Source organism: Rutidosis leptorrhynchoides, chromosome 3 (genome assembly GCF_046630445.1).
Source record: "Rutidosis leptorrhynchoides isolate AG116_Rl617_1_P2 chromosome 3, CSIRO_AGI_Rlap_v1, whole genome shotgun sequence".
NCBI classification, from domain to species: Eukaryota; Viridiplantae; Streptophyta; class Magnoliopsida; order Asterales; family Asteraceae; genus Rutidosis; species Rutidosis leptorrhynchoides.
In genome coordinates, this window is record NC_092335.1 from 173,565,732 (window position 1) to 173,590,277 (window position 24,546).

The 24,546-nt window shown below is 33.3% G+C and overlaps 1 protein-coding gene across 1 annotated transcript; it reads left to right on the top strand.

Annotated features, from left to right (window-relative positions):
- The first annotated feature begins 18,393 nt into the window (after positions 1-18,393).
- LOC139897017 (vacuolar iron transporter) lies at positions 18,394-21,462 on the top strand. Its single transcript, XM_071879659.1, has 4 exons — positions 18,394-18,729; positions 19,002-19,087; positions 19,197-19,311; positions 21,029-21,462. Exons 1-4 carry the CDS (start codon positions 18,503-18,505, stop codon positions 21,327-21,329), a joined length of 729 nt encoding a protein of 242 aa, XP_071735760.1. The 5' UTR covers positions 18,394-18,502; the 3' UTR covers positions 21,330-21,462.
- Positions 21,463-24,546: the final 3,084 nt, after the last annotated feature.

Here is a 24,546-nt window from a genome sequence, read left to right on the forward strand (position 1 = left end):
TTTACAATAATAATTTAATATTAATTTTAAAAACAAATTAAAAATCTTTTTGGTCTTTTATCCCACTTTAATCAATCAAATATTATCAAAAATATACGCCCCTCTTTTCGATAAAGTAATTTCAGTTCCATAACCTAGTTTTACTGCTGACAAATTTCTGAAATATTTTGGTTTGATTGATTAAAGATATTTATACCTTAAGAATAAAAGGTAAATTTCGCAGTGATGTAATAAATTTTTGTATGATATCAATAATTTCGGTTACGCATACCTAATTTTATTGAATACCAATTTAATACTTTATAGCGAACGATTTAGCGTTTATTATCAAAAGGTTAAAAGCAATAATAAAAATAAAAACTGTACATACTTACCTGTGAGAAAGAATTCTCAGAGACCTGCTTTAGCTGACTCATAGGAGAGTCATGTGATTTGGTTCTCCATAGCTACGTAAGCGTAACCTCGATGCTTCAATATCTTTTCTTCTAAACATATGAACGGTCCTTCTCTGCATAGAGTAACAAATTCGGTATTTGAATATGTTTGATTATTAGAACATTTACCTTCTTGTGACCATTTTCCGCATTTATAACATCTTTCAAGGTGTCGTGCTCTTCTTTTTGTTGCGGATTTTGATTTTCCTTTACCAAAATGTAACTTATGATGATCTTTTCTGAGTTCTTTTCTTACTCCGTCCATTTTGCCTCTTATTACTGACACTAGGTCACTCGGGAGTGTGTCATTATTACGTTTAGTAATCAAAGCGTGTAGCATTAGACCATGATTCAGATCAAAGGAATTCTTCATCTCGTAAAAACCTAAAAAAAAATAAAAATTCAGAATGGGGGGAGAAGACTAGTTCTTTAGGGTCTGCTAGGGAAAGACCATTCGGATTCCATTCTCGAAAACTACACAAAAATAGAATATCTAACTCTAACAGAAAAATATATTACCCTAAAAAGATTCGAACCTTCCCACACTTAGTTAGTTGTGGTGTCGAAATTGTGATTAAATTCATCTTCAACTTCCATTAGATTATATATGTAATGTTTAACTCTGTGACCATTAACTTTAAATTCAATCCCATTTGAATTTATTAATTCTACTTTCCGTATGGGAAAACTCTTTTGACTATGAATGGTCCAGACCATCTTGATTTCAATTTTTCAGGAAATAGCTTGAATCGTGAATTGAAAAGAAGAACTATGTCTCCTTCTTTAAATTCTTTTGAACTCCTGATTCTTTTATCATGCCATTTCTTCGTTCTTTCTTTATATATTAACGAATTTTCGTATGCTTCATGTCTTACTTCTTCTAATTCGTTTAATTGACTTAACCGTAGACGTCCAGCTTCATGTAAATTAAGATTACATGTCTTCAGAGCCCAAAATGCTTTGTGCTCAATTTCTACTGGAAGGTGACATGCTTTTCCGTAAACGAGTCTAAAAGGTGTGGTTCTAATTGGAGTTTTGTAGGCTGTTCTAAAAGTCCAGAGTGCATCCTCTAATTTCATGGACCATTCCTTCGGATTTGATCCTACGGTTTTCTCTAAAATATGTTTTAATGCTCAGCTGGTATTTTCAACTTATCCACTTATTTGTGGATGATAAGCGGTTGAGATTTTATGAGTTACTCCATATCTTTTAAGAACTTTCTCAAGTTGATTATTACAAAAATGAGTACCCCGATCACTTATTAAAGCTTTCGGTGTTCCAAACCTAGCAAAAAGACGTTTTAAGAAGTTGACTACAACTCGTGCATCGTTAGTTGGGAGAGCTTGTGCTTCCGCCCATTTAGATACATAATCAATGGCAACGAGAATGTAGAGATTATTATGAGATTTTGGAAATGGACCCATAAAGTCAATACCCCAAACGTCAAATACTTCACATACTTGAATGACATTTTGTGGCATTTCATCACGTTGACTTATTTTTCCGGCCCTTTGACATGCATCACAGGATTTGCAAAGAAGATGTGCGTCTTTGAAAATTGTAGGCCAATAGAATCCAGCATCATAAACTTTTCTTGCTGTGAGTTGAGGCCCATAATGCCCTCCTGTTGGTCCTGTGTGGCAATGGTTTAAGATTTGATTAGCTTCATCTCCGAATATGCATCGGCGTATTATTCCATCGGGACAACTTTTAAACAAATGTGGATCTTCCCAAAAATAGTGTTTTATATCACTAAAGAATTTCTTTCGCTTTTGGTACGACAACCCTTTTTCAAGGAATCCACATACTAAGTAGTTTGCATAGTCTGCAAACTATGTAATTTCATTATAATCTATCTTAAATAGATATTCATCAGAAAAGTTATCTTGTATGGCCGATTCATTTAGAACTTCTAATTCAGGATTTTCAAGACGAGAAAGATGATCTGCGGCGAGATTTTCTGCTCCCTTTTTATCTCGAATTTCAATATCAAACTCTTGTAAGAGTAAGATCCAACAAATTAATCGTGGTTTAGCATCTTGTTTCGAAAATAAGTATCTAAGAGCAGAATGGTCGGTATAGACCACCGTTTTAGCTAGAACGAGATATGAACGAAATTTGTCAAAAGCAAATACAATAGCAAGGAGTTCTTTTTTAGTAGTTGTGTAATTCGTTTGTGCTCCTTGTAACGTCTTACTAGCATAATAAATAGGTTGAAATCGTTTTTCAATCCTTTGTCCTAAAACGGCTCTCATTGCAAAATCACTTGCATCGCACATGAGTTCAAATGGTAGATTCCAATTTGGAGTTATCATGATCGGCGCATTAGTGAGTTTTTCTTTAAGAATATTAAAAGATTTGATGCATTCATCTGAAAAGATGAATGGAGCATCCTTTTCTAGGATTTTATTCATAGGAGTGGCAATTTTAGAAAAGTCTTTTATGAAACGTCGGTAAAAACCGGCATGCCCTAGAAAACTCCTAACTCCTCTAACATTGGTGGGATGTGAAAGTTTAGCAATTATATCTACTTTAGCTCTATCTACTTCAATTCCTTCCTTTGAAATTTTATGACCAAGAACGATGCCTTCTTTAACCATGAAATGACATTTTTCCCAATTAAGAACTAGATTTGATTGTTCGCATCTAATTAGCATTCGTTCAAGATTAACTAGACATGTTTCAAAAGTATCACCGAAGACTGAGAAGTCATCCATGAAAACTTCCATGCATTTTTCTATCATGTCGTGAAAAATCGCCATCATGCACCTTTGAAAGGTTGCAGAGGCGTTGAAAAGTCCAAATGGAATGCGTTTGTAAGCAAAAGTACCATAAGGGCACGTGAACGTGGTTTTCTCTTTGTCCTCAGGTGCTATTGGAATTTGAAAGTATCCGGAAAAATCGTCAAGAAAACAATAGTAACTATTTCCGGCTAATCTTTCCAACATTTGATCAATGAAAGGTAAGGAAAAGTGATCTTTTCTGGTAGCGTCATTTAATTTTCTATAATCAATACAAACACGCCATCATGTTACATTCCTAGTAGGAATAAGCTCATTTTTTTCATTTGTGATGACAGTCATGCCACCCTTTTAGGTACGCATTGAACTGGGCTTACCCATGGACTATCAGAAATTGAATAAATTAACCTGCATCTAACAGTTTAATTATTTCTTTTTTAACAACATCTTGCATATTAGGATTTAGTCTTCGTTGGCGTTGCACATATGTTTTATGACCTTCTTCCATAAGGATTTTATGTGTGCAATACGAAGGACTTATGCCTTTAATGTCATGAATCTTCCATGCAATAGCTGGTTTGTGAGCTTTCAGCACAGAAATGAGTTGAGATTTTTCATTTTCAGTAAGAGAAGACGATATTATTACAGGTAATTCAGATTCACCATGTAAATAAGCGTATTCCAAATAGTTTGGAAGTGGCTTTAACTCTAATGTCGGTGGTTCTTCTATCGATGATTTTTATCGATATCTGTCTTCTTCTTTTAGCATTTAAATTTCTTCTGTTGTTGGTTCATATCCATTAGCCATGAGTGCGGCTAACATTTCAGTTTCATCAATTGGTTCAGTTCCTTCTCCTAAAGAACATTCTCCTGTTCCTTGTAATTCTGGAAATTCTTCTAACAATTCTGCATGTGAATCTATAGTTTAAATATAATAACATGTATCATCTGCAGATTGCGGTTGTTGCATGGCTCTATCCACAGAAAAGGTAACACTCTCGTCCTCTATACTTAGGGTCAGTTTCTTACCAAACACGTCTATTATTGCTTTAGCTGTGTTTAAGAATGGTCTTCTTAATATGAGAGGAACTCGAGAATCTTCTTTCATGTCCAGAATAACAAAATCTAATGGAAATACTAAAGTACCTACTTTAACTAGCATGTTCTCCGTTATTCCTCTAGGATATTTTACTGATCGATCGGTTAGTTGTATGCTTATTCGTATTGGTTTCAATTCTCCAAGATCTAGTTTATTGTATAGTGAATACGACATTAAGTTTATACTAGCACCTAAGTCTGCCAATGCTTCTATTAAACTAAGACTACCCAGAAAACATAGAATTGTGAAACTTCCTGGATCTGATAATTTTTCTGGTATCTTATTTAACAGCACTTCAGAACAATTAGCATTCATAGTAACAACCGAGAGTTCTTCCATTTTCTTTCTATGTGTGATTAGATCTTTTAAGAATTTAGCATATCTTGACATTCCTGAGATCACATCAATGAAAAGAAGATTAACATTTATTAGTTTAAACATATCCAAGAATTTAGATTGCTCGGCTTCAAGTCTTTCTTTTCTCATTTTACTCGGATAAGGAAGTGGTGGTTGGTATGGTTTAACATAAGGTTTAGCCTTAACTGTGTTATCTTCATTAACATTTTCAACTACCGGTTCTGTTTCCTTATCTTGCTCAGATTGTGGTTCTTGTGGAGTAGGAATAGCGTCATCAGAAATTACAGGTATTTCAGGTGGTTTAAGTGTAATACCACTTCTTGTGGTAATGGCTTTAGCTGTTTCATTCCGGGGATTAGCATTTGTATCACTAGGTAGACTTTCCGGTTTTCTTTCACCTATCAACCTTGCTAGGTTACTTACTTCTTGTTCTAAATTTTGAATAGAAGCTTGTTGATTTCTAAATGCTTGAGCATTTTGTTCATTGGTTTGTTTTTGAGATGTGAAAAACTGAGTTTGAGATTCAACTAGCTTCGACATCATATCTTCAAAATTTGGCTTTTTATCATCGATTTGTGGTAGTTTATATTAAAGAATAGGTCTTTGCTGATTGTAAGTATTGTTAGATACTTGTTGATTGCTAGGACCCTGTTGGTTGTTGTATGGAACATTTCGGTTATAATTCTGATTTTGATTGTAGATTGGCTTTGGCGGTTGATAATTATTCTGATAATTATTTCCAGGCCTTTGGTTCATGTATGAAACATTCTCTCTTTGTTCCATTGTTTGTTCAATACTGAGACAATCTTTTGTCAAATGTGGTCCTCCACACTGCTCACAACTAATTCGTATTGAGTGAATATCTTTAGTCATCTTTTCCATTCGTCTCTCGACAGCATCTATCTTTGCAGAAATGGAATCAAAGTCATGGCTAGATTCGGCTCTAGCTGCTTTAGATGATCTAACGATATCTTTTTCTTTGTGCCACTCATGTGAGTGGGAAGCAGTGTTATCAATAATTTTGTAAGCTTCAGTTGCTGTTTTCTTCATAATGGAACCACCAACTGCTATGTCGATGTCTTTTCTTGTAGTGATGTCGCATCCTTGGTAGAATATTTGTACTATTTGATAAGTGTCTAAACCATGTTGCGGACATCCTCTCAATTACTTTTCAAATCTTGTCCACGCCTCATATAGAGTTTCATTTGGCTTTTGCGTGAACGTAACAATTTCTCCTTGAAGTCTCACGGCTTTAGATGCCGGAAAGAATTGTTTACGAAAATTTTCAACTAAGACATTCCATATATCAATCGCCCCTTCAGGTAACAATTCTAACCAATCTTTGGCTTCTCCCTTTAAAGTTCAGGGAAATAACATGAGATATATCTGTTCATCCTCCACTTCTCTTATTTTGAATAAAGTACAAATCCTATTAAAGGTACGAAGATATTCGTTTGGATCTTCCTTCGGCGCACCACTAAATTGGCATTGATTAGTTACCATGTGTAGGATTTGTCCTTTGATTTCATAATATGGCGCATTAATGTCTGGTTGAGTAATTGTGTGACCTTGGCCAGTGCGTTTAGCTCTCATTCGGTCTTCCATACTTAGAGGTTCCAGATTTTCATGATTGAATTTGTTGAATCTGAATAACTAGAGGATTCTGATTTAATGGTTTGTTCCTCGACAATCTCTGTTTGAATGATTGGTGGTTCCGGAGGAAAGATTAGTGGTTCAGGATCTCTGAATTATCCCTGAATATCCTCCGGATTCTCAATTGTGAGGTCGGGTTCAAAAAATGGATTATCGGAAATTTGATTTGGAGTACTTGGTTGACTGGATGATGATTCTAAAGAAAAATCAACGGCGACAATATTGGCTAGATGTCTTGATCGAGTTACAGGTGGTGAACGTATAAAAGGTGGTGAACGTTTTGCTCGGTGCATTCACTGAATATCCTATTAGTTATAAAAGATAAAAATTATATAAGTTATCAAATTAATAGACTTTTCTAATTTTGCCCACGTTTCGAATAGCCAATAGATGCAGCAGGTAGCCAGGACCCTTTAAATCGGAAGCCCACAACTCGCCACTAACAAATCCAACTATTACTACGAACCAGAGAATTTAGGATGTCTATCAATTTAACCACTTAAAATAATTTTTCTTTTTGAAATTTTAGAGAAGAAAAAAACATTATATGTCCTAAAAACTAGAGCGTCGAGAAATAAAAAAGAAAAAGAGCACGTCGAAAAACGTCGAAAAATAAAAGGTCGAAAAATAATAAAAAGAACGTAGCGCATCGAAACTTAAAAGTCTAAAAAAAACTAAGAATTAAAAGTTGCGTCTAAAACTATTAAAGCTTAAAAGGAATTCTATATCCAAAACGGCAATAACTTAAAAAGGTATTAAAATCTTAAAACGGTGTCGCAAAATTCTAAAGCACCTAAATCTTAGTTTAAAGAAAAAGCACTTAAGGAATTTTACGGCAAGGCCTAAAAAATCTAGAAATAAAAATAACTACGGCAAATAATATATCTTAAAACTAGTTACGAGCGAAAAATATACAACTTATGAATTAAACTAATTAAAAAGATACAAAAATAAAAATAAAGTTCTAAAAATACAATTTTTATAAAAATATTATTTTTATATTATTTATTTTATAAAAATATTAATTTATATTAATAAAGCTAATTAAACTTAATGATATAAATTAATTAAGAAAACTAAAATTAAAAATTAATGAAATAACTAAATCTAATCAGGGTTAATAATAATAATAATTATTAATATAAACCTTAAACTGGTCGGCTAAGGTACCAGGCCTGTCAAATCAAGCCATGCGATCGCATGGATATATAGTTAAAAATTCATGCGGTCGCATGAAGTAGGAAACCGGGCCAGATTATGGGCTGCTACAGTACCAGGCCAGAATACTTTTAAAATTTTTTTTTGTTTTTATATTTATATAAAATATTTATATAACTTAAATAAAACTTATATTTAAAAACTAAAATAAAAATACTTTATAATTTTATATATTTTGAACAACTCTTAAAAATATATATATATTATTTTTTTATATTTTTGTATTTTTAATATCTAAAACGTATTTTTACAAAAGTAAATTAAAAATCTTTTTTTATAGCATTTCGGTTTCGGGTCCCCGGCAGCGGCGCCAAAAATACTTGATGTGCGTAGAGGTGTATACGAAATAGTTATCTTTTTACTGCGAAATACTATTAAATACGATACAATTTTATACAAGTTATTTATTTATTTATAGAGTGGATATACCTAAACCTTGCTACAACACTTATAGGCAGTGTACCTAATCGTACAGTAGTGTAGTTTTTAGTAAGTCCGGTTCGTTCCACAGGGAGCTAGCCAAGTTTAACGCTATATTTTTTAAAACTATATTTGTAAATATATAAGTATATATATAAGTAGTATTATTATTATAAAAAGGGGTTGTTTACCTTTTAATGACCGGTTTGTCGATTTTAAAACTTAAGTCGCAGTTAAAACCTAATGTAAAATATTAAAAATAAAACTTAATTTAATGCGTAAAGTAAATAACAATAATTGAAGTGCGATAATTAAAAGTGCGATAAATAAATGACGATAAAATAAAATTTGCGATAATTAAAAAGTACGATAATTAAAAGTGCAATTAAATAAAATGACAGTAAATAAAAGTGCGATAAAATATGAAATAAAAGAATTATGCTTATTTAAACTTCTATAATCATGATGTTTGACGTGTTGATTTTAGTTTATTACCATGGGTTAATTGTCCGTTGTCCTGGATTATTCAATATGTCCATCTGGTTTTTGTCCATAACAGTCCATCAGTCATAAATATAAAGTGCGAGTGTCCTCGTCAAATTATCCTTATATCCGAAGTCAAATATTCCAACTAATTGGGGACTTAAACTATAATTACACCAATTTTCCTTGTATGTAATTCACCCCTGTTTTAATAAGTCCATTGACCATTAATCCATTCTCGTGTCCGGTTAAATGAACGATTATTAGTACTTATAAATATCCCGTCCATCGTGTCTGATCGAGTGTATGTGGTTATTTATAGGTACGTCCAATTGTAAATCTTTATATTAAATTAACGAACTATCATTCAATTAAACAAATATAAAGCCCATTAATAGCTCATAGTCCAATTTTCACAAGTGTCGTTCTTTTGTTCAAACCCCAATTATGGTACAAAGCCCAATTACCCCGTCTTTAATATTTAGCCCAACATCACGATTACTTCAATTTAAATAAGCATAATAATAACTTAGCTACGAGACATTAATTTAAAAAGGCTGAACATAACTTACAATGATTAATAATAGCGTAGCGTTACACGGACAGAATTTCGACTTACACTCTTACAACATTCGCTAACATATCCTTATTATTATTAAAATTAAAATTAAAATTATATATATATATATATTACGTTGAGAGATAGAGAAGAGAAAAAGATGTATTACATTCGACCAAAAACTGCGAAATTTATAGATGTGGCCAGCAATTTGGGGCCATGCGATCGTATGAAATATGGGCATCCTGGCCATGCGATCGCATGGCCAGCTGGATCAGCTCACATGTGTTTGTTTGCTTCTTGCCGACGATTTTATTAAATAATATAATATATAAATAATTTTAAGAATTAATTATATAATATATTATATTCATGTGCATAGTTGACTTGTAATTTTTAGTCCGTTGCGTCGAGCGTTGATAGTTGACTCTGGTCCCGGTTCCGAATTTTCGAACGTCCTTGCGTATAATTTAATATCTTGTATTTTGTGTTTTGCATCTTGTACTCTTGTAATTTCGAGACATTTCTCATCAATAATTTGAACCACTTTGATTGTACTTTGTACTTTTTAGCTTTTTGGTCGTTTGCGTCTTCAAATAGTCGAATTTGTCTTTTGTCTTCACCTTTTATTATTTAAACGAATATCACTTGTAAATAGAACAATTGCAACTAAAAGCTTGTCTTTCTTGAGGGATAATGCTATGAATTATATGTTCGTTTTTAGCATTATCAGAGATCTACTTTTTGATCCTGCGGGAGATCAACTTTACAAATAATCTTGTGGTCTAAAAACAACGATAACTACTTTTGTTAAACCTATGAACTTCACTCAACCTTTTTGGTTGACACTTTAGCATGTTTTGTCTCAGGTGCTGACTGATCAAGCTTATTTACTTACTGTTTATGTGATGCTACTTGGACTTAGGATCAAGAGATATCACATTTACTATTCCTGCATTTGAAACATTTACTTTATCATAATTTCCATCATTGTAAGTTTGTAACGATATTTCATGTTCCGATGCGTACTCAATAAAGATTACTTTTATCATATAGAATTCTTCTCGTATTATAATATGTTGGTTTATTTGATATTAGTGACGTTCCTTCTAGACCCTATATGGAGGACGTTACACACGATGTGCGAAAGGTACCCTTGAGTGCAATCCAAGGGTAAAGAGGCAACCTTGTGTGCAATGCTTTACTCCACGGGTGTCGAATGTAACAACCCTCACTTTTCGACTTCTAAATTTCTGAATTAACCCTAGGGTTATATGTCTGACTATATGTATTAAGGGTTGTTATATACAATTAAATATTGACCGAATAGTAATTTTTAGTCAACAATGTACGCTTAAATAAATAATATATTATTAATTTATATAATTTGAAATAATTTAACTAAGTATATAAACTTTGTATCACTTTTATTATTTAGTTAATGTATTATATATTTAACTATATAATAAATCCAATTATATATAAATGTAATAATATTTACAAACTTACTAAAGCTATAGTTTAATAATTAAAATCATAATTATTATTAAAAATACAAAATGCCTAATTATTTATTATTTTTATGCAAAATTTATATTTATTAATTAAATAAAAAAATAAAAAAAATAAAATAAAATATTATTGACAAATATTCTTGGAAAAACATTAAATAAATTTGTTTATTTACATAAAAAAATCCTTAAAATAAATAAATAAATAAATAAATTAATTAATTTTTAATTAAAAATTGTAATGAAAAAACTACTTTTATTATTTTATTTTGTGCATTATCCCATGACCTAACATTTAATACTTTTTAATTTTAAAATCCCATTAAGAATTAAATAATTCTTTTTCTTTTAATTATTTTATTCTTTTTACCTAATTTTTTCAAGTATAAATACCCCTCATTTCTCATTCAAACTCACACCAAAATTTCTCTCATTCTCTCTTTGAAGAATTACTACTAGTAAGTATTCTTTTCTTACTTTTTATTTTTTTTACTTTTTACTTTTTACTTTTTACTTCGGTTATTATTTTTACCGAAATATGTAAATAATGTTATAAATTATATGCAATTAAAAATAAAATAAATAACATGTATACACTATTACTATTACTAGCACCTATAACCTACTACTTATATTGTAACATAAAAACATTTTGGGATATGTATTAGAGATGTATAGATCTTCGAACTTTCTTGACGAATGGTTTCTATGAGATTCTAGGCAGAGGGTTTAGATTTCCGATTTAAAGGGTCCTATGGCTCAAGCCCCTAGATCTAAATTAGCCATTCGAAGGGAAAGGGGTGATTGGAAGCTTATCTAATACGGCAAGTATCCTAAAATGGAAAACACTGATAAAAGTAGAAACTCTCTAGTCATAGAAACTTAGTAAAATAAGAAACTTTCTAAAAATGGAAACTTTATAAAAATAGTAACTTACTAGGAATAGAAACTTAGTAAAACAAACTATACTTAAACACATACTTAAACTTAAACATGGGCAAAACACTTAACTACTCTTAAATGTCAATAGGTTGACTTTCCTGCTCACTCGTTCAACTCTTTATTCCGAGGAATAACTCTCTCTCTACTTACTAAGGTGAATTCATAGTCCCTCTTTAATTGCTAGCAAACTTACTTACTTTTACTTGGGGTGAGACACATGCTGTTTTTACTTTTTACACTTTAGACACAAGTACCAAACTGTTAAACTATGCTATACCCGGCTATTTCTGACTAAGTCCCTACAGTGATATTTTTAATTGCTGCGGCATGCTTAATTATTGGGGGTAGGCCTATCGGGAGTAACGTCCCCGATACATTTGACCAAGTCATTGTATTACTTAATAATGAAATTAAACCGACAAGGACAGACACAACTTGTCATGGGGCAAACTTGAACGTTTAGTCTAAATATCACGAATTGGCATAACTTTTTGATCCTGCGGGAGATCAACTTTACAAACTAAATCTTGTGGTCTAAAACAACGACAAACTTTTTGTTAAACCTATGAACTTCACTCAACCTTTTTGGTTGACACTTTAGCATGTTTTGTCTCAGGTGCTGTATGATTCAAGCTCTTATACTTACTGCTTATGTGATGCTACTTGGACATAGGATCAAGAGATATCGCATTTATTACTTCTGCATGTGAACATTTACGATATTGTTATTCCTGTCATTGTAACGACATTTCATTTTCCGCTGCGTACTCATTAAAGTTAAATTCATCATTTAGTATTGTTCTCGTTTATTATAATATGTTGGTATGTTTTGATAATAGTGACGTTCCTTCCAGACCCTATTGGGAGGACGTTACAGATTGGTATCAGAGCATAACCAGGATGTTATAGAGAACCAGGATTGCATTTTTGTGTGTGCCTTATGTGTTAGCTAGGGTGCCTTAGCAATCTAGGAAACTATAACCTTTCCTGCCTTAGACTTAAAGCACTTAGGATTACCTTATAATCTTAACAACCTTGCTTTGATAATCTTGGCTTAAAATGCTAATCAAAGTCTCTTTCCTAATGTTAGAATGTCTAATTTTCATCAAGCGTACAAAATGACTCTTTTCAAGCCGACAGAAGTTACATGTCTAGTGAATTTTGCACTTTATTCACTGAAAAGCCTCAACCCTCAGAAACTAAACGACTAGTAGAAGTAGCCAATGGAAAAATCATGCAAGTCGATAAAATCTATAAAAACTGCAACTTAATCTTAGCCGATAAGGAATTTAAGATAGACCTTTTGCCGGTCGAACTAGGAAGTTTTGACGTTGTAGTCGGAATGGATTGGTTACATCCATCACATGCTGCTATCATGTGTTACGATAAAACTGTTCATCTTCCATTGGGAAATGGAGAGACTCTTATCATCCAAGGTGAAAAGAGTGGTTCCAATCTCAATATTATCTCCTGTATTAAAACCCGCAAACATCTTATGAAAGGTTATCCAGCTATTCTAGCCCACGTTAAGATGATCGAATCGAAAGAGAAGTGTATTGAAGATGTACCAGTGGTTAAAGACTTTCCCGATGTGTTTCCCGAAGATCTTCCAGGTCTTCCACCTCCTCGAAAAGTTGAATTTCAAATTGATTTAGCTCCCGGTGCTGCTCCTATTGCTAAAGCACCATACCGTTTAGCACCTTCCGAAATGAAGGAACTTTCCAACCAGCTCCAAGAACTATTGGATAAAGGTTTCATTCGTCCAAGCTCGTCCCCATGGGGAGCTCCTATTCTATTTGTTAAAAAGAAGGATGGTACGTTAAGGATGTGCATTGATTACCGCGAACTTAACAAGCTTACTATCAAGAACCGTTATCCGTTGCCACGTATTGATGATCTATTCGACCAACTTCAAGGGTCAATTGTTTATTCAAAGATTGATTTGAGGTCCGGATATCACCAACTTAGAGTCAAGGAATCTGATATTCCTAAGACTGCTTTTCGCACTCGTTATGGGCACTATGAATTCTGTGTCATGCCTTTTGGTTTGACCAATGCTCCTACCGTTTTCATGGATCTCATGAACCGTGTCTGCAAACCTTATCTCGATAAATTTGTCATTGTTTTCATTGATGACATTTTGATCTACTCCAAGAGTGAGAAGGAACATGAGTAACATCTGCGCGTGATTCTTGAACTCTTACGAAAGGAACAACTCTACGCTAAGTTTTCTAAGTGCGAGTTTTGGCTCAAAACCGTACAATTCCTCGGACACGTTGTTGATAGTAATGGAATACATGTCGATCCAGCTAAGATTACCGCTATCCAGAACTGGGAGATACCAAAGACTGCGAAGCATATTCGTCAATTTTTGGGACTTGCCGGTTATTATCGAAGATTCATAAAGGATTTTTCCCTTCTTGCCAAACCTCTTACGAAGCTAACTCAAAAAGGGAAGAAGTTTGAGTGGTCCGAAGAACAGGAATCTTCTTTCAAGATTCTGAAAGAGAAGTTGACCACAGCTCCGATTCTATCTTTACCTGAAGGTACTGACGATTTTGTTGTTTACTGCGATGCCTCAAAGCAGGGCTTTGGTTGTGTTTTAATGCAACGTGAAAAGGTTATTGCCTACGCATCTAGACAGTTGAAGAAACACGAGGAGAACTATACCACACACGACCTTGAGTTAGGTGCCGTGGTATTTGCATTAAAGATATGGAGACATTATCTATATGGTACCCAGTTTACGGTGTACACTGATCATAAAAGTCTTCGACACATCTTTGATCAAAAACAGCTGAATATGAGGCAAAGCCGATGGCTTGAGTTATTGAACGATTATGACTGTAAGATGGAATATCATCCTGGCAAGGCAAACGTAGTTGCCGATGCTCTCAGTCGAAAAGACGATGTTAAACGTGTTCGTGCCTTAAACCTGAAAATCAAATCAAATCTTATATCACGAATCTGCGAAGCTCAACTGGAAGCTATTAAACCAACACTTATCGAAGGTGAAGGACCTATCGGTTTCGAGAACCAACTCCAAGTGAAAGCTAATGGTACACGGTACTTTGGCAACAGAATTTGGGTTCCTCGCTTCGGTAATCTCCGTGAACTAGTCTTGGATGAAGCGCATAACACTAGGTATTCTATTCATCCGGGTTCCAGTAAGATGTACCACGATATGAAGGAATTCTACTGGTGGACTAATATGAAAGCCGACATTGCTACTTATGTTAGTAAGTGTCTCACTTGTTTGAAAGTCAAGGCTGAACATCAAAAGCCTTCTGATCTGTTGACACAACCCGATATTCCGCAGTGGAAGTGGGAATGTATCGCTATGGACTATATTACTAAATTGCCCAAGACTTCTAGTGGCAATGATACTATATGGGTCATAGTAGATCGTCTTGTTAAATCTGCTCATTTTTTACCGATCAAGGAGACCGACAAGATGGAGAGATTGTCACAACTGTATATCAAAGAAATTGTCTCTCGTCATGGTGTTCCTATATCAATCATATCCGATCGCGACAGTAGATTCACTTCCAGATTCTGGAAATCCTTACAATCTGCTCTTGGAACTCAACTCGACATGAGTACAGCTTATCATCCACAAACCGATGGTCAAAGTAAACGAACCATTCAAACATTGGAAGATATGCTTCGCGCTTGTGTTATCGACTTCGGCAAAGGCTGGGATAGACATTTGCCTTTGGTTGAATTCTCTTACAATAATAGTTACCACTCAAGTATTAAGACTGCACCTTTTGAGGCCTTATACGGACAAAAATGTAGATCCCCACTGTGCTGGGATGAATTAGAGGACAGACAGTTAACTGGTCCTGAAATCATACACGAGACAACCGAAAAGATAGTTCAGATTAAGAAACGAATAGAAGCTGCCCGCAGCCGACAGAAGAGCTATGCTAATAAAGGTCGGAAAGATTTGAAATTCCAAGTTGGTGACAAAGTCATGTTGAAAGTATCCCCTTGGAAAGGCGTCGTTCATTTTGGTAAACGAAGCAAACTAAGTCCGCGTTTTGTTGGACCCTTCAAAATTACTGAAAGGATCGGACCCGTGGCTTATCGATTAGAATTACCTGCTGAACTTAGCAGCGTACACGACGTATTTCATGTCTCGAATCTTAAAAACTGTCTCGCTGATGACACTCTCGTTATTCCTTTAGATGCCATTCGCATTGATGATAAAATACACTTCATAGAAGAACCCGTAGAAGTCATGGACCGATCTGCTAAACGCTTAAAACAAAGCACCATACCTATTGTTAAGATCTGTTGGAATTCACGACGTGGCCCCGAGTATACCTGGGAACGTGAAGGCCAAATGAAACAGAAATATCCCCATCTCTTCTCAACCGCTGATGCATCCGAGAAGTCTACCTAAAACTTCGGGACGAAGTTTTTATTAACGGGGAGGTACTGTAACAACTCTCACTTTTCGACTTCTAAATTTCTAAATTAACCCTAGGGTTATATGTCTGACTATATGTATTAAGGGTTGTTATATACAATTAAATATTGACCGAATAGTAATTTTTAGTCAACAATGTACGCTTAAATAAATAATATATTATTAATTTATATAATTTGAAATAATTTAACTAAGTATATAAACTTTGTATCACTTTTATTATTTAGTTAATGTATTATATATTTAACTATATAATAAATCCAATTATATATAAATGTAATAATATTTACAAACTTACTAAAGCTATAGTTTAATAATTAAAATCATAATTATTATTAAAAATACAAAATGCCTAATTATTTATTATTTTTATGCAAAATTTGTATTTATTAATTAAATAAAAAAATAAAAAAAATAAAATAAAATATTATTGACAAATATTCTTGGAAAAACATTAAATAAATTTGTTTATTTACATAAAAAAAATCCTTAAAATAAATAAATTAATTAATTAATTTTTAATTAAAAATTGTAACGAAAAAACTACTTTTATTATTTTATTTTGTGCATTATCCCATGACCTAACATTTAATACTTTTTAATTTTAAAATCCCATTAAGAATTAAATAATTTTTTTTCTTTTAATTATTTTATTCTTTTTACCTAATTTTTTCAAGTATAAATACCCCTCATTTCTCATTCAAACTCACACCAAAATTTCTCTCATTCTTTCTTTGAAGAATTACTACTAGTAAGTATTCTTTTCTTACTTTTTATTTTTTTTACTTTTTACTTTTTACTTTTTACTTCGGTTATTATTTTTACCGAAATATGTAAATAATGTTATAAATTATATGCAATTAAAAATAAAATAAATAACATGTATACACTATTACTATTACTAGCACCTATAACCTACTACTTATATTGTAACATAAAAACATTTTGGGATATGTATTAGAGATGTATAGATCTTCGAACTTTCTTGACGAATGGTTTCTATGAGATTCTAGGCAGAGGGTTTAGATTTCCGATTTAAAGGGTCCTATGGCTCAAGCCCCTAGATCTAAATTAGCCATTCGAAGGGAAAGGGGTGATTGGAAGCTTATCTAATACGGCAAGTATCCTAAAATGGAAAACACTGATAAAAGTAGAAACTCTCTAGTCATAGAAACTTAGTAAAATAAGAAACTTTCTAAAAATGGAAACTTTATAAAAATAGTAACTTACTAGGAATAGAAACTTAGTAAAACAAACTATACTTAAACACATACTTAAACTTAAACATGGGCAAAACACTTAACTACTCTTAAATGTCAATAGGTTGACTTTCCTGCTCACTCGTTCAACTCTTTATTCCGAGGAATAACTCTCTCTCTCTACTTACTAAGGTGAATTCGTAGCCCCTCTTTAATTGCTAGCAAACTTACTTACTTTTACTTGGGGTGAGACACATGCTGTTTTTACTTTTTACACTTTAGACACAAGTACCAAACTGTTAAACTATGCTATACCTGGCTATTTCCGACTAAGTCCCTACAGTGATATTTTTAATTACTGCGGCATGCTTAATTATTGGGGGTAGGCCTATCGGGAGTAACGTCCCCGATACATTTGACCAAGTCATTGTATTACTTAATAATGAAATTAAACCGACAAGGACAGACACAACTTGTTATGGGGCAAACTTGAACGTTTAGTCTAAATATCACGAATTGGCATAACTTTTTGATCCTGCGGGAGATCAACTTTACAAACTAAATCTTGTGGTCTAAAACAACGACAAACTTTTTGTTAAACCTATGAACTTCACTCAACCTTTTTGGTTGACACTTTAGCATGTTTTGTCTCAGGTGCTGTATGATTCAAGCTCTTATACTTACTGCTTATGTGATGCTACTTGGACATAGGATCAAGAGATATCGCATTTATTACTTCTGCATGTGAACATTTACGATATTGTTATTCCTGTCATTGTAACGACATTTCATTTTCCGCTGCGTACTCATTAAAGTTAAATTCATCATTTAGTATTGTTCTCGTTTATTATAATATGTTGGTATGTTTTGATAATAGTGACGTTCCTTCCAGACCCTATTGGGAGGACGTTACATCGAACTTCTGACCTCTCACTAAGAGAAGCAGATTACTGCCATATGAACTAAAACACTAAAACACAAGGTTGACATGTAAGATCTTTTGATAACCAAATTTTCGGTATACCAGTTTGATTTACTTATATGTGACCGAACCAATACTCTACACAAAGTATCAAAACCTTAATATTTAAAAACAAGGAACTGAAACCGAATAAATATTGGTTCAGCTTCCGGTACCGATATTTGTATGAATTTAGTTCGGTTTTGATATATCGGAGATATAATTTATATCCTAGAACTAACAAGGAGTTTTGAGACATTTGTAAAAACCCTAAGGGGTGTTTCTGAAATTTCTCAGTTTACTCATTGTACACTTCCAGTTCTGTGGACCGCTAGCAGAAAAAAGCACAACCATCAACTCCTCATTTACATCGCCACGTCACCCTCGCGCATAGTTCGCACTTGCTTTATATATTCCAGCATATATAACACCTGTATATTCACTCGTAAATTCCACTATCTCTTAATTGGTACAAAATCAAACCATACTAATGGGCAGCGTTGGTGAATCCGATAAGTATTTACTAAACCGCCACAAAGAGAACCATTTCACCGCCGGTGAAATCGTCCGTGACATCATCATCGGAGTTTCCGACGGCCTCACTGTTCCATTCGCTCTCGCCGCCGGTCTATCTGGTGCTAATGCTTCGTCTTCCATCATTCTCACCGCCGGTATCGCCGAAGTTGCTGCCGGTGCTATTTCCATGGGCCTCGGCGGGTAAATATTCATTTATTAGGTTTAATTCGTTAGCTTCATGACCAAATTTAGTTAATAAATGAAATTGCATGTCTGAGTTCTTAGGTTATGGAAGTTGACGTTTTAGGTCTAACTCACAAATTTTATAATTCTGTTAATGATGCGAAATAAATGTTGAATCTAATACTTGCAGATTACTATAAAATTATTACTGATTTTAAATTTGTCAAGGAGCCGGTTTGACTAAAAGTCAAAATTATGGACTCTTATTATTTTGATTATGTGTTCAATAGGTATTTGGCTGCAAAAAGTGAGGCAGATCACTATGCTAGGGAGTTAAAGAGAGAACAAGAGGAGATTGATACCATACCTGACACAGGTGCATTTTTAAATTTGTTTGAATTTAGACTAAATCTATGTAATTATACTAATTAGATGTATATACATTGAGTATGGGAGTTAATGCGGATTTTGTATAATAAATGTAGAGGCGGCTGAGGTGGCGGAGATACTTGCAGACTATGGGGTGGAGCCACATGAGTATGGACCTGTGGTAAATGCATTGAGGAAGAACCCGAAAGCATGGCTTGATTTCATGATGAAGTAAGTTCTGTTACTAGTATTATTTTACTCCCTTCATCCCAATTTAAATGTTCGTCTCAATTTAATTGTCTGCAATAAAGATGCACACAGTAAAAAATATTACAAAGATGGAAATGTGGACATACTTTAATAGCGACGGAGGGAGTATAAAATTATGCATTTGTAAATAAATGTGTTTTAAGCACATATCAATATCTTATACTTAGTATAAGTTAGATTTAGAACTCTGTTATTATCGGGCCAAATTCTTGGTTAAAAGTAGATTTTTAAACTAAGTATTTGTCACTTTTAGGCACTCATAAAACCCTGATTGCAGACAAGTGGAATCTTAATATGACACTGTTAGGAAACTTTAGTTGTTTTCTTAAGTAATCAATATTATTTTAGATATTGATAATATATTAATATGCTTGGACTTGTCTTTTTATATGTCTTGATATAGAATGTTTGGCTTGATCTTATAATAGAAAAATTTAATGTGTATGTGGTATCTTGCAAACCATTAGCAATCTGCCATTTGATTATAAAGAATTATAGAGAATCCTGGAGTAACTATGCTGCTTAGTGTTTAGTATTAAGTATTGGTAATAACGTGCTATTTTGTGCGTAAAACTTGGACTTTGTAGCACGTTTGCTACGATTTATATGGAGTTAACAGTATTTTAAGTTTACTTAATCCAAAAGATCATTATCATGATATGTTTTTGGCCAAAAGAATAATTATAGGAATATTGTAAAAGCAGATCTAAGGCTTCTATTCATGTTGTCTTGTACTGTGTTTTTTTAATCTTTAATAGTAAACTTTTAGGCCGTGGTGGGTGACTGGCATACTGCACAAACTTCCAATAATAGATACTTTATATCTGCCTACCATATGCATAAATTAACTTTGTAACATGAGATGCATTTCATAGTAAATTGTCTAATAGACACTGTAACATTTTTTTTTTTAATGTAAATTGCTACAAATGGACAAAGCTTTACTGATTTTGAACTTTTTTTAATTGACTTTTTAATGCGAACTAATGATTTTTCAAGAATAATGCCCACTATTTATCACCCACGTAAAGGTCAAACTTTATACATTAATAATTATTGAAGTTTTTTAATGACAGCCTCAAAACTATCATTAGGAATTAAGATAAAAAAAAATATACATAAAATAATACTCCATTAAGGCGGTTGTATGAAGCTATTTTCAGGAAATGGTTAACTATTTTCAATGTACAAGCAATTTAAACGTATCCTAATTATCTCAAAGACAGCCCTTGATAACCCTTGGGACTGTTATTAGAAAAATGGCAAACGTATAACTTTCAAATATTGACCATGTTGACTTTTATCCCTACGTAGACTCTTTAGCTAAATCAAAACTTTCTCAAAGTTTCAGCCTTTCTACAAATCAGACCCAAATTCGTTCCGTTTTCTTGCAGTTTGTCCAATAAAAAATATTGCATTATTGTTTACATAAAGGAAAGAAGTGTATTGATTATGACATGTTGAAAAACACATTTGTACTTGATTCATTTATTTCTTTCAAATTTGTTCATTTTGCAACTTAAAATATTCTTATTACACCATATAATTGGTATGCAAAAGGTCCCAGACTGAGTATGACAAAACCAAAAGGTCAACCACTAAGGGAAATAATTGTTGGATGTTTGTTCATTTGTGACCTCTAAATATTCTCTTTATATACCTTTCATTTGTTATCCAGATTTGAACTTGGACTTGAAAAGCCAGATCCAAGAAGAGCACTACACAGCGCACTAACAATCGCAATTGCCTATGTACTTGGTGGATTGGTCCCCCTATTTCCTTACATGTTCATCCCAGTGGCCCAAAAAGCTGTAGTTGCATCTGTTATTGTGACCATCTTAGCACTTCTCGTTTTTGGGTTCGCTAAAGGTTACTTCACTGGTAACAAACCAATTTGGAGCGCCCTGCAAACAGCGTTAATTGGAGCCATAGCATCGGCAGCAGCTTTTGGCATGGCTAAGGCGGTGCAAGGCTTGTAATAGTAGTATTAGCAAGTAGTCACTATGTTATTTTGTCTTATTTTCTAATATGACTTCGAATTGGGTTTCCTTGCATCTGTACGTGATTCAAATTTGCTTTAATATGATGGACTATAATTCGTACTCATTTGTCTACTAGAAACTATTCGATTTGGATAGACTAATAATATATCTCTCATTTAAATTGATAAATCCAACAAATTTGTGTACTTCATTTAATAGTTCGGGCCCAGGTATGCAACTTTGTTTAATAGAAACTATTTGCTTTAACTAGTTGGGGAGCACTCGCTTCGCGCTGGGGGCTCCGTTTTGAATGCGAGTTAAAAAAAAAGTGTTGATCTATTTTGTTAAAAAAGAAAATAAAAAATTCGACATCTAACATTGAAGTGTTGTTCCTTTGTGAAAGTTGTTTCTTTTAGCGTTCGGGGGTTTTTTTTTTTTTAAAGTTAGTTGATCTATTTTGTATAAAAAAATATTTTTCGACATCTTTTGGTAGCATTAAAGGGTTGTTCCTTTTATGAAAGTTGCTTTTTTATCGTTTGAGACAAAAAAATAATAATATTAGCACAGTAGTAGCGTGGTGAGTGTTATTATTCAATATTTTTAGTGTTGGTGATGGGATAAATAATATTTTAGAATATAGGTATAAAATGGGGGGTCGATTTGAATTTTAATGAAAGTTAGGGGGTTAGGTGTGTAAAAAATGAAATATTAAATAGTACTATAAAATGGGGGGTTCGATTTGTATTTTATTGAAAGTTAGAGAGTTGGGTGTGTGAAAAATGAAATATTATATAGTACTATTCATAACTAATAAGATCTATTAGTTATACTAGTAATTGAACCCTCGTTTCGCGCCGGGGGTTCGATTTTTAATGTATTTTATTGCGTTTAGTAAAATTATTTTGTGGCTAACGATGATGTCGTTGAAGCGCAACTCGAGTCGAACTAAAAGGTATAACCCGTGAGAGATTTAAATGTTATTTTAAATTAACAATATATGTGCATCTCCGCGTTTCGCTATGGAATTGTCGATTTTTAAAAATTTAACGCAAAATCAACGTGTATGAAAAGTACCCCAAATATTTAGCGTTTTTTAAAAAGCGTCCGTTTTGCGTATAGCTAGTGACATTGTGTTCCTAAAATTATTTTGAGTTTAACGATGGTGTCGGAAAAATTTAACTCGTTGCGAGCGAGAAGATATGACGCGTTGAATATTTGGGTGGAGTTTATTTAAGATTTTTTTATGAAAATGTTTATTTGACACTTTACCCTCCTGTTTGGGGGGTCGATTTGAATTTTTCAAAAAAATGCAGGGGCCTTTGTTGGTAAAATGAAATTTAGTTAAAGTTAAAAAAAAGATGAAAAGTCGAAAATGCCCTTGGTACTATTCATAACTTTTGTCTGTTAGTTAATATGTAATTTAGTTAAAGGTTAAAAAAAAAGGTGAAAAGTCGAAAATACCCTTGGTACTGTTAATAACTTTTGTCTATTAGTTAATATGTAAATATGATGAATTTGAAATTGCACATATTTTTTTAACGATGCGGGCTCATAATCAATTGAGGCTTTTTACCACTCGATCAATAATTTAGTGGTATCATCACCTTTACTAGCCAAAAACACGACAAACTTGTAAGAGCTATGTAGATTAAACATGAACTACTAGAATGTCTGACTTCTTATAAAGTTCTTTCGTGATTGAGAAAAATCAATTTTTCTTAGATTAGAAATGAAATGAACTCACATATCCAACTACAAACTTATAAATTGGCCATGAGCATATCGCATATTTATACCCTGGACTTAACCCACAACCTCATGAGTAAAACGTCACCTCAATACCATCGCTACAAACGACGTCCATTACCTCCGTTCGACGAGCATTGTGGCGGCCATTGCGGCGTTTTGGTGACTTGCCCATCTTGACCCCGTCTAAGCGTCTAATAACTCGGTCAATGATTAAAGGTCAAGTCAAAGGCGGGAAAGGTCGGGTCAACGCCGGTCAACAGTCAAAAATTCCGTTAAAACGGTCTAAAGTTGGTCAAATCGATCAAAATTGATCTAATTAGTGTTACTTTTTTATATTATATTAACAACAATAGCAATTTGGACGGGTGTTTCGGTGGTGTAATATGGGTCGAAATATCTACACGAATTTGGACGAGATGTTTATTGGAAAAATTAATTCGACTGAGTCTTCAAAAGTATGGCAAGCTATCGAATGGGCGTGTGGCTATTTCATTCGGCGTAATAGAAACCACACGCCTTTTCGGAAGAAAAAAGGAAATGTTCCAATGGCCCTAAACGAAATCCAAATAAAGTCGTTTGAATGGATCGCCTCGCGTTCGAAGAAAATTGTGCTCGACTGGAATCAATGGATTTTAAAACCAAACCTGCTCGATGATCATGGTTGATTTCCTGCAACGTCCAGCCAATTTCGTTTACTCTGCTGCTTTTTATTTTTCTTTCTGTCGATTTGGGCTTTAGCCTATTTGTATTTGTTTGATGGCATGTTCTCAAATGCCTGTTGTAGGCTTTTTCTTGTTTTAATATAATCCATGCTGCCTTTCAAAAAAAAAAAAAAAACAACAATAGCAATTATAAGTATAAACTGGTCAAGTACTTTTAGCTTTTTTATAACTGAATGATAACTCACTGATCATTTGAATACCGGCTATTAGTGTTACTTTTTTTTTTTTTTTTTGAAGTCGAAAAATCACCATCCAAAATACTCCGTACTTTAACCATTCAGGCATATATACCGGCTATAAAGTTATCAACTTATAGCAGCTGTTAAAGAAAAGGTTATTAACTTATACGGCCTCATTGAATTAATTAATGATCTTTGTGAAAAAAAAATTATAAATGAATATGTATCTGGTTTTAAGTAATATTTGTCGATAAAACTTTTGAATTACTTAAATACGAAGTATATGTTATCTTCGTTATATATGCTGACTCAATGCTAGTATGTGGTGTAAAGGCGTAGTATTATCTAGAGAGCATGTTTATTATAGTTCAACTTTAGGCCCTATCTCATATTCAAGCCCAGTCCAACAAGGTTAAAAGCCCATCCAAAACCCTAAATCAATCACTCCCTAAATTAGGGTTTGCTTCTTATAAATTGCTTTTCACTCTGAGGCAGTCCTCGAATCATGTTGTGATCTTCATATTTTCCATCTTCGTTTTTCGTTATTATGTATAATTTGATACT

Excerpts from the sequence above, each read along its gene's own strand:
- LOC139897017 (XM_071879659.1), top strand. The coding sequence starts at position 18,503 with ATGGGCAGCGTTGGTGAATCCGATAAGTATTTACTAAACCGCCACAAA. Across the intron at positions 18,730-19,001 it reads ATTTCCATGGGCCTCGGCGG|GTATTTGGCTGCAAAAAGTG; the intron begins GTAAATATTCAT and ends TGTGTTCAATAG. Across the intron at positions 19,312-21,028 it reads TGGCTTGATTTCATGATGAA|ATTTGAACTTGGACTTGAAA; the intron begins GTAAGTTCTGTT and ends TTTGTTATCCAG.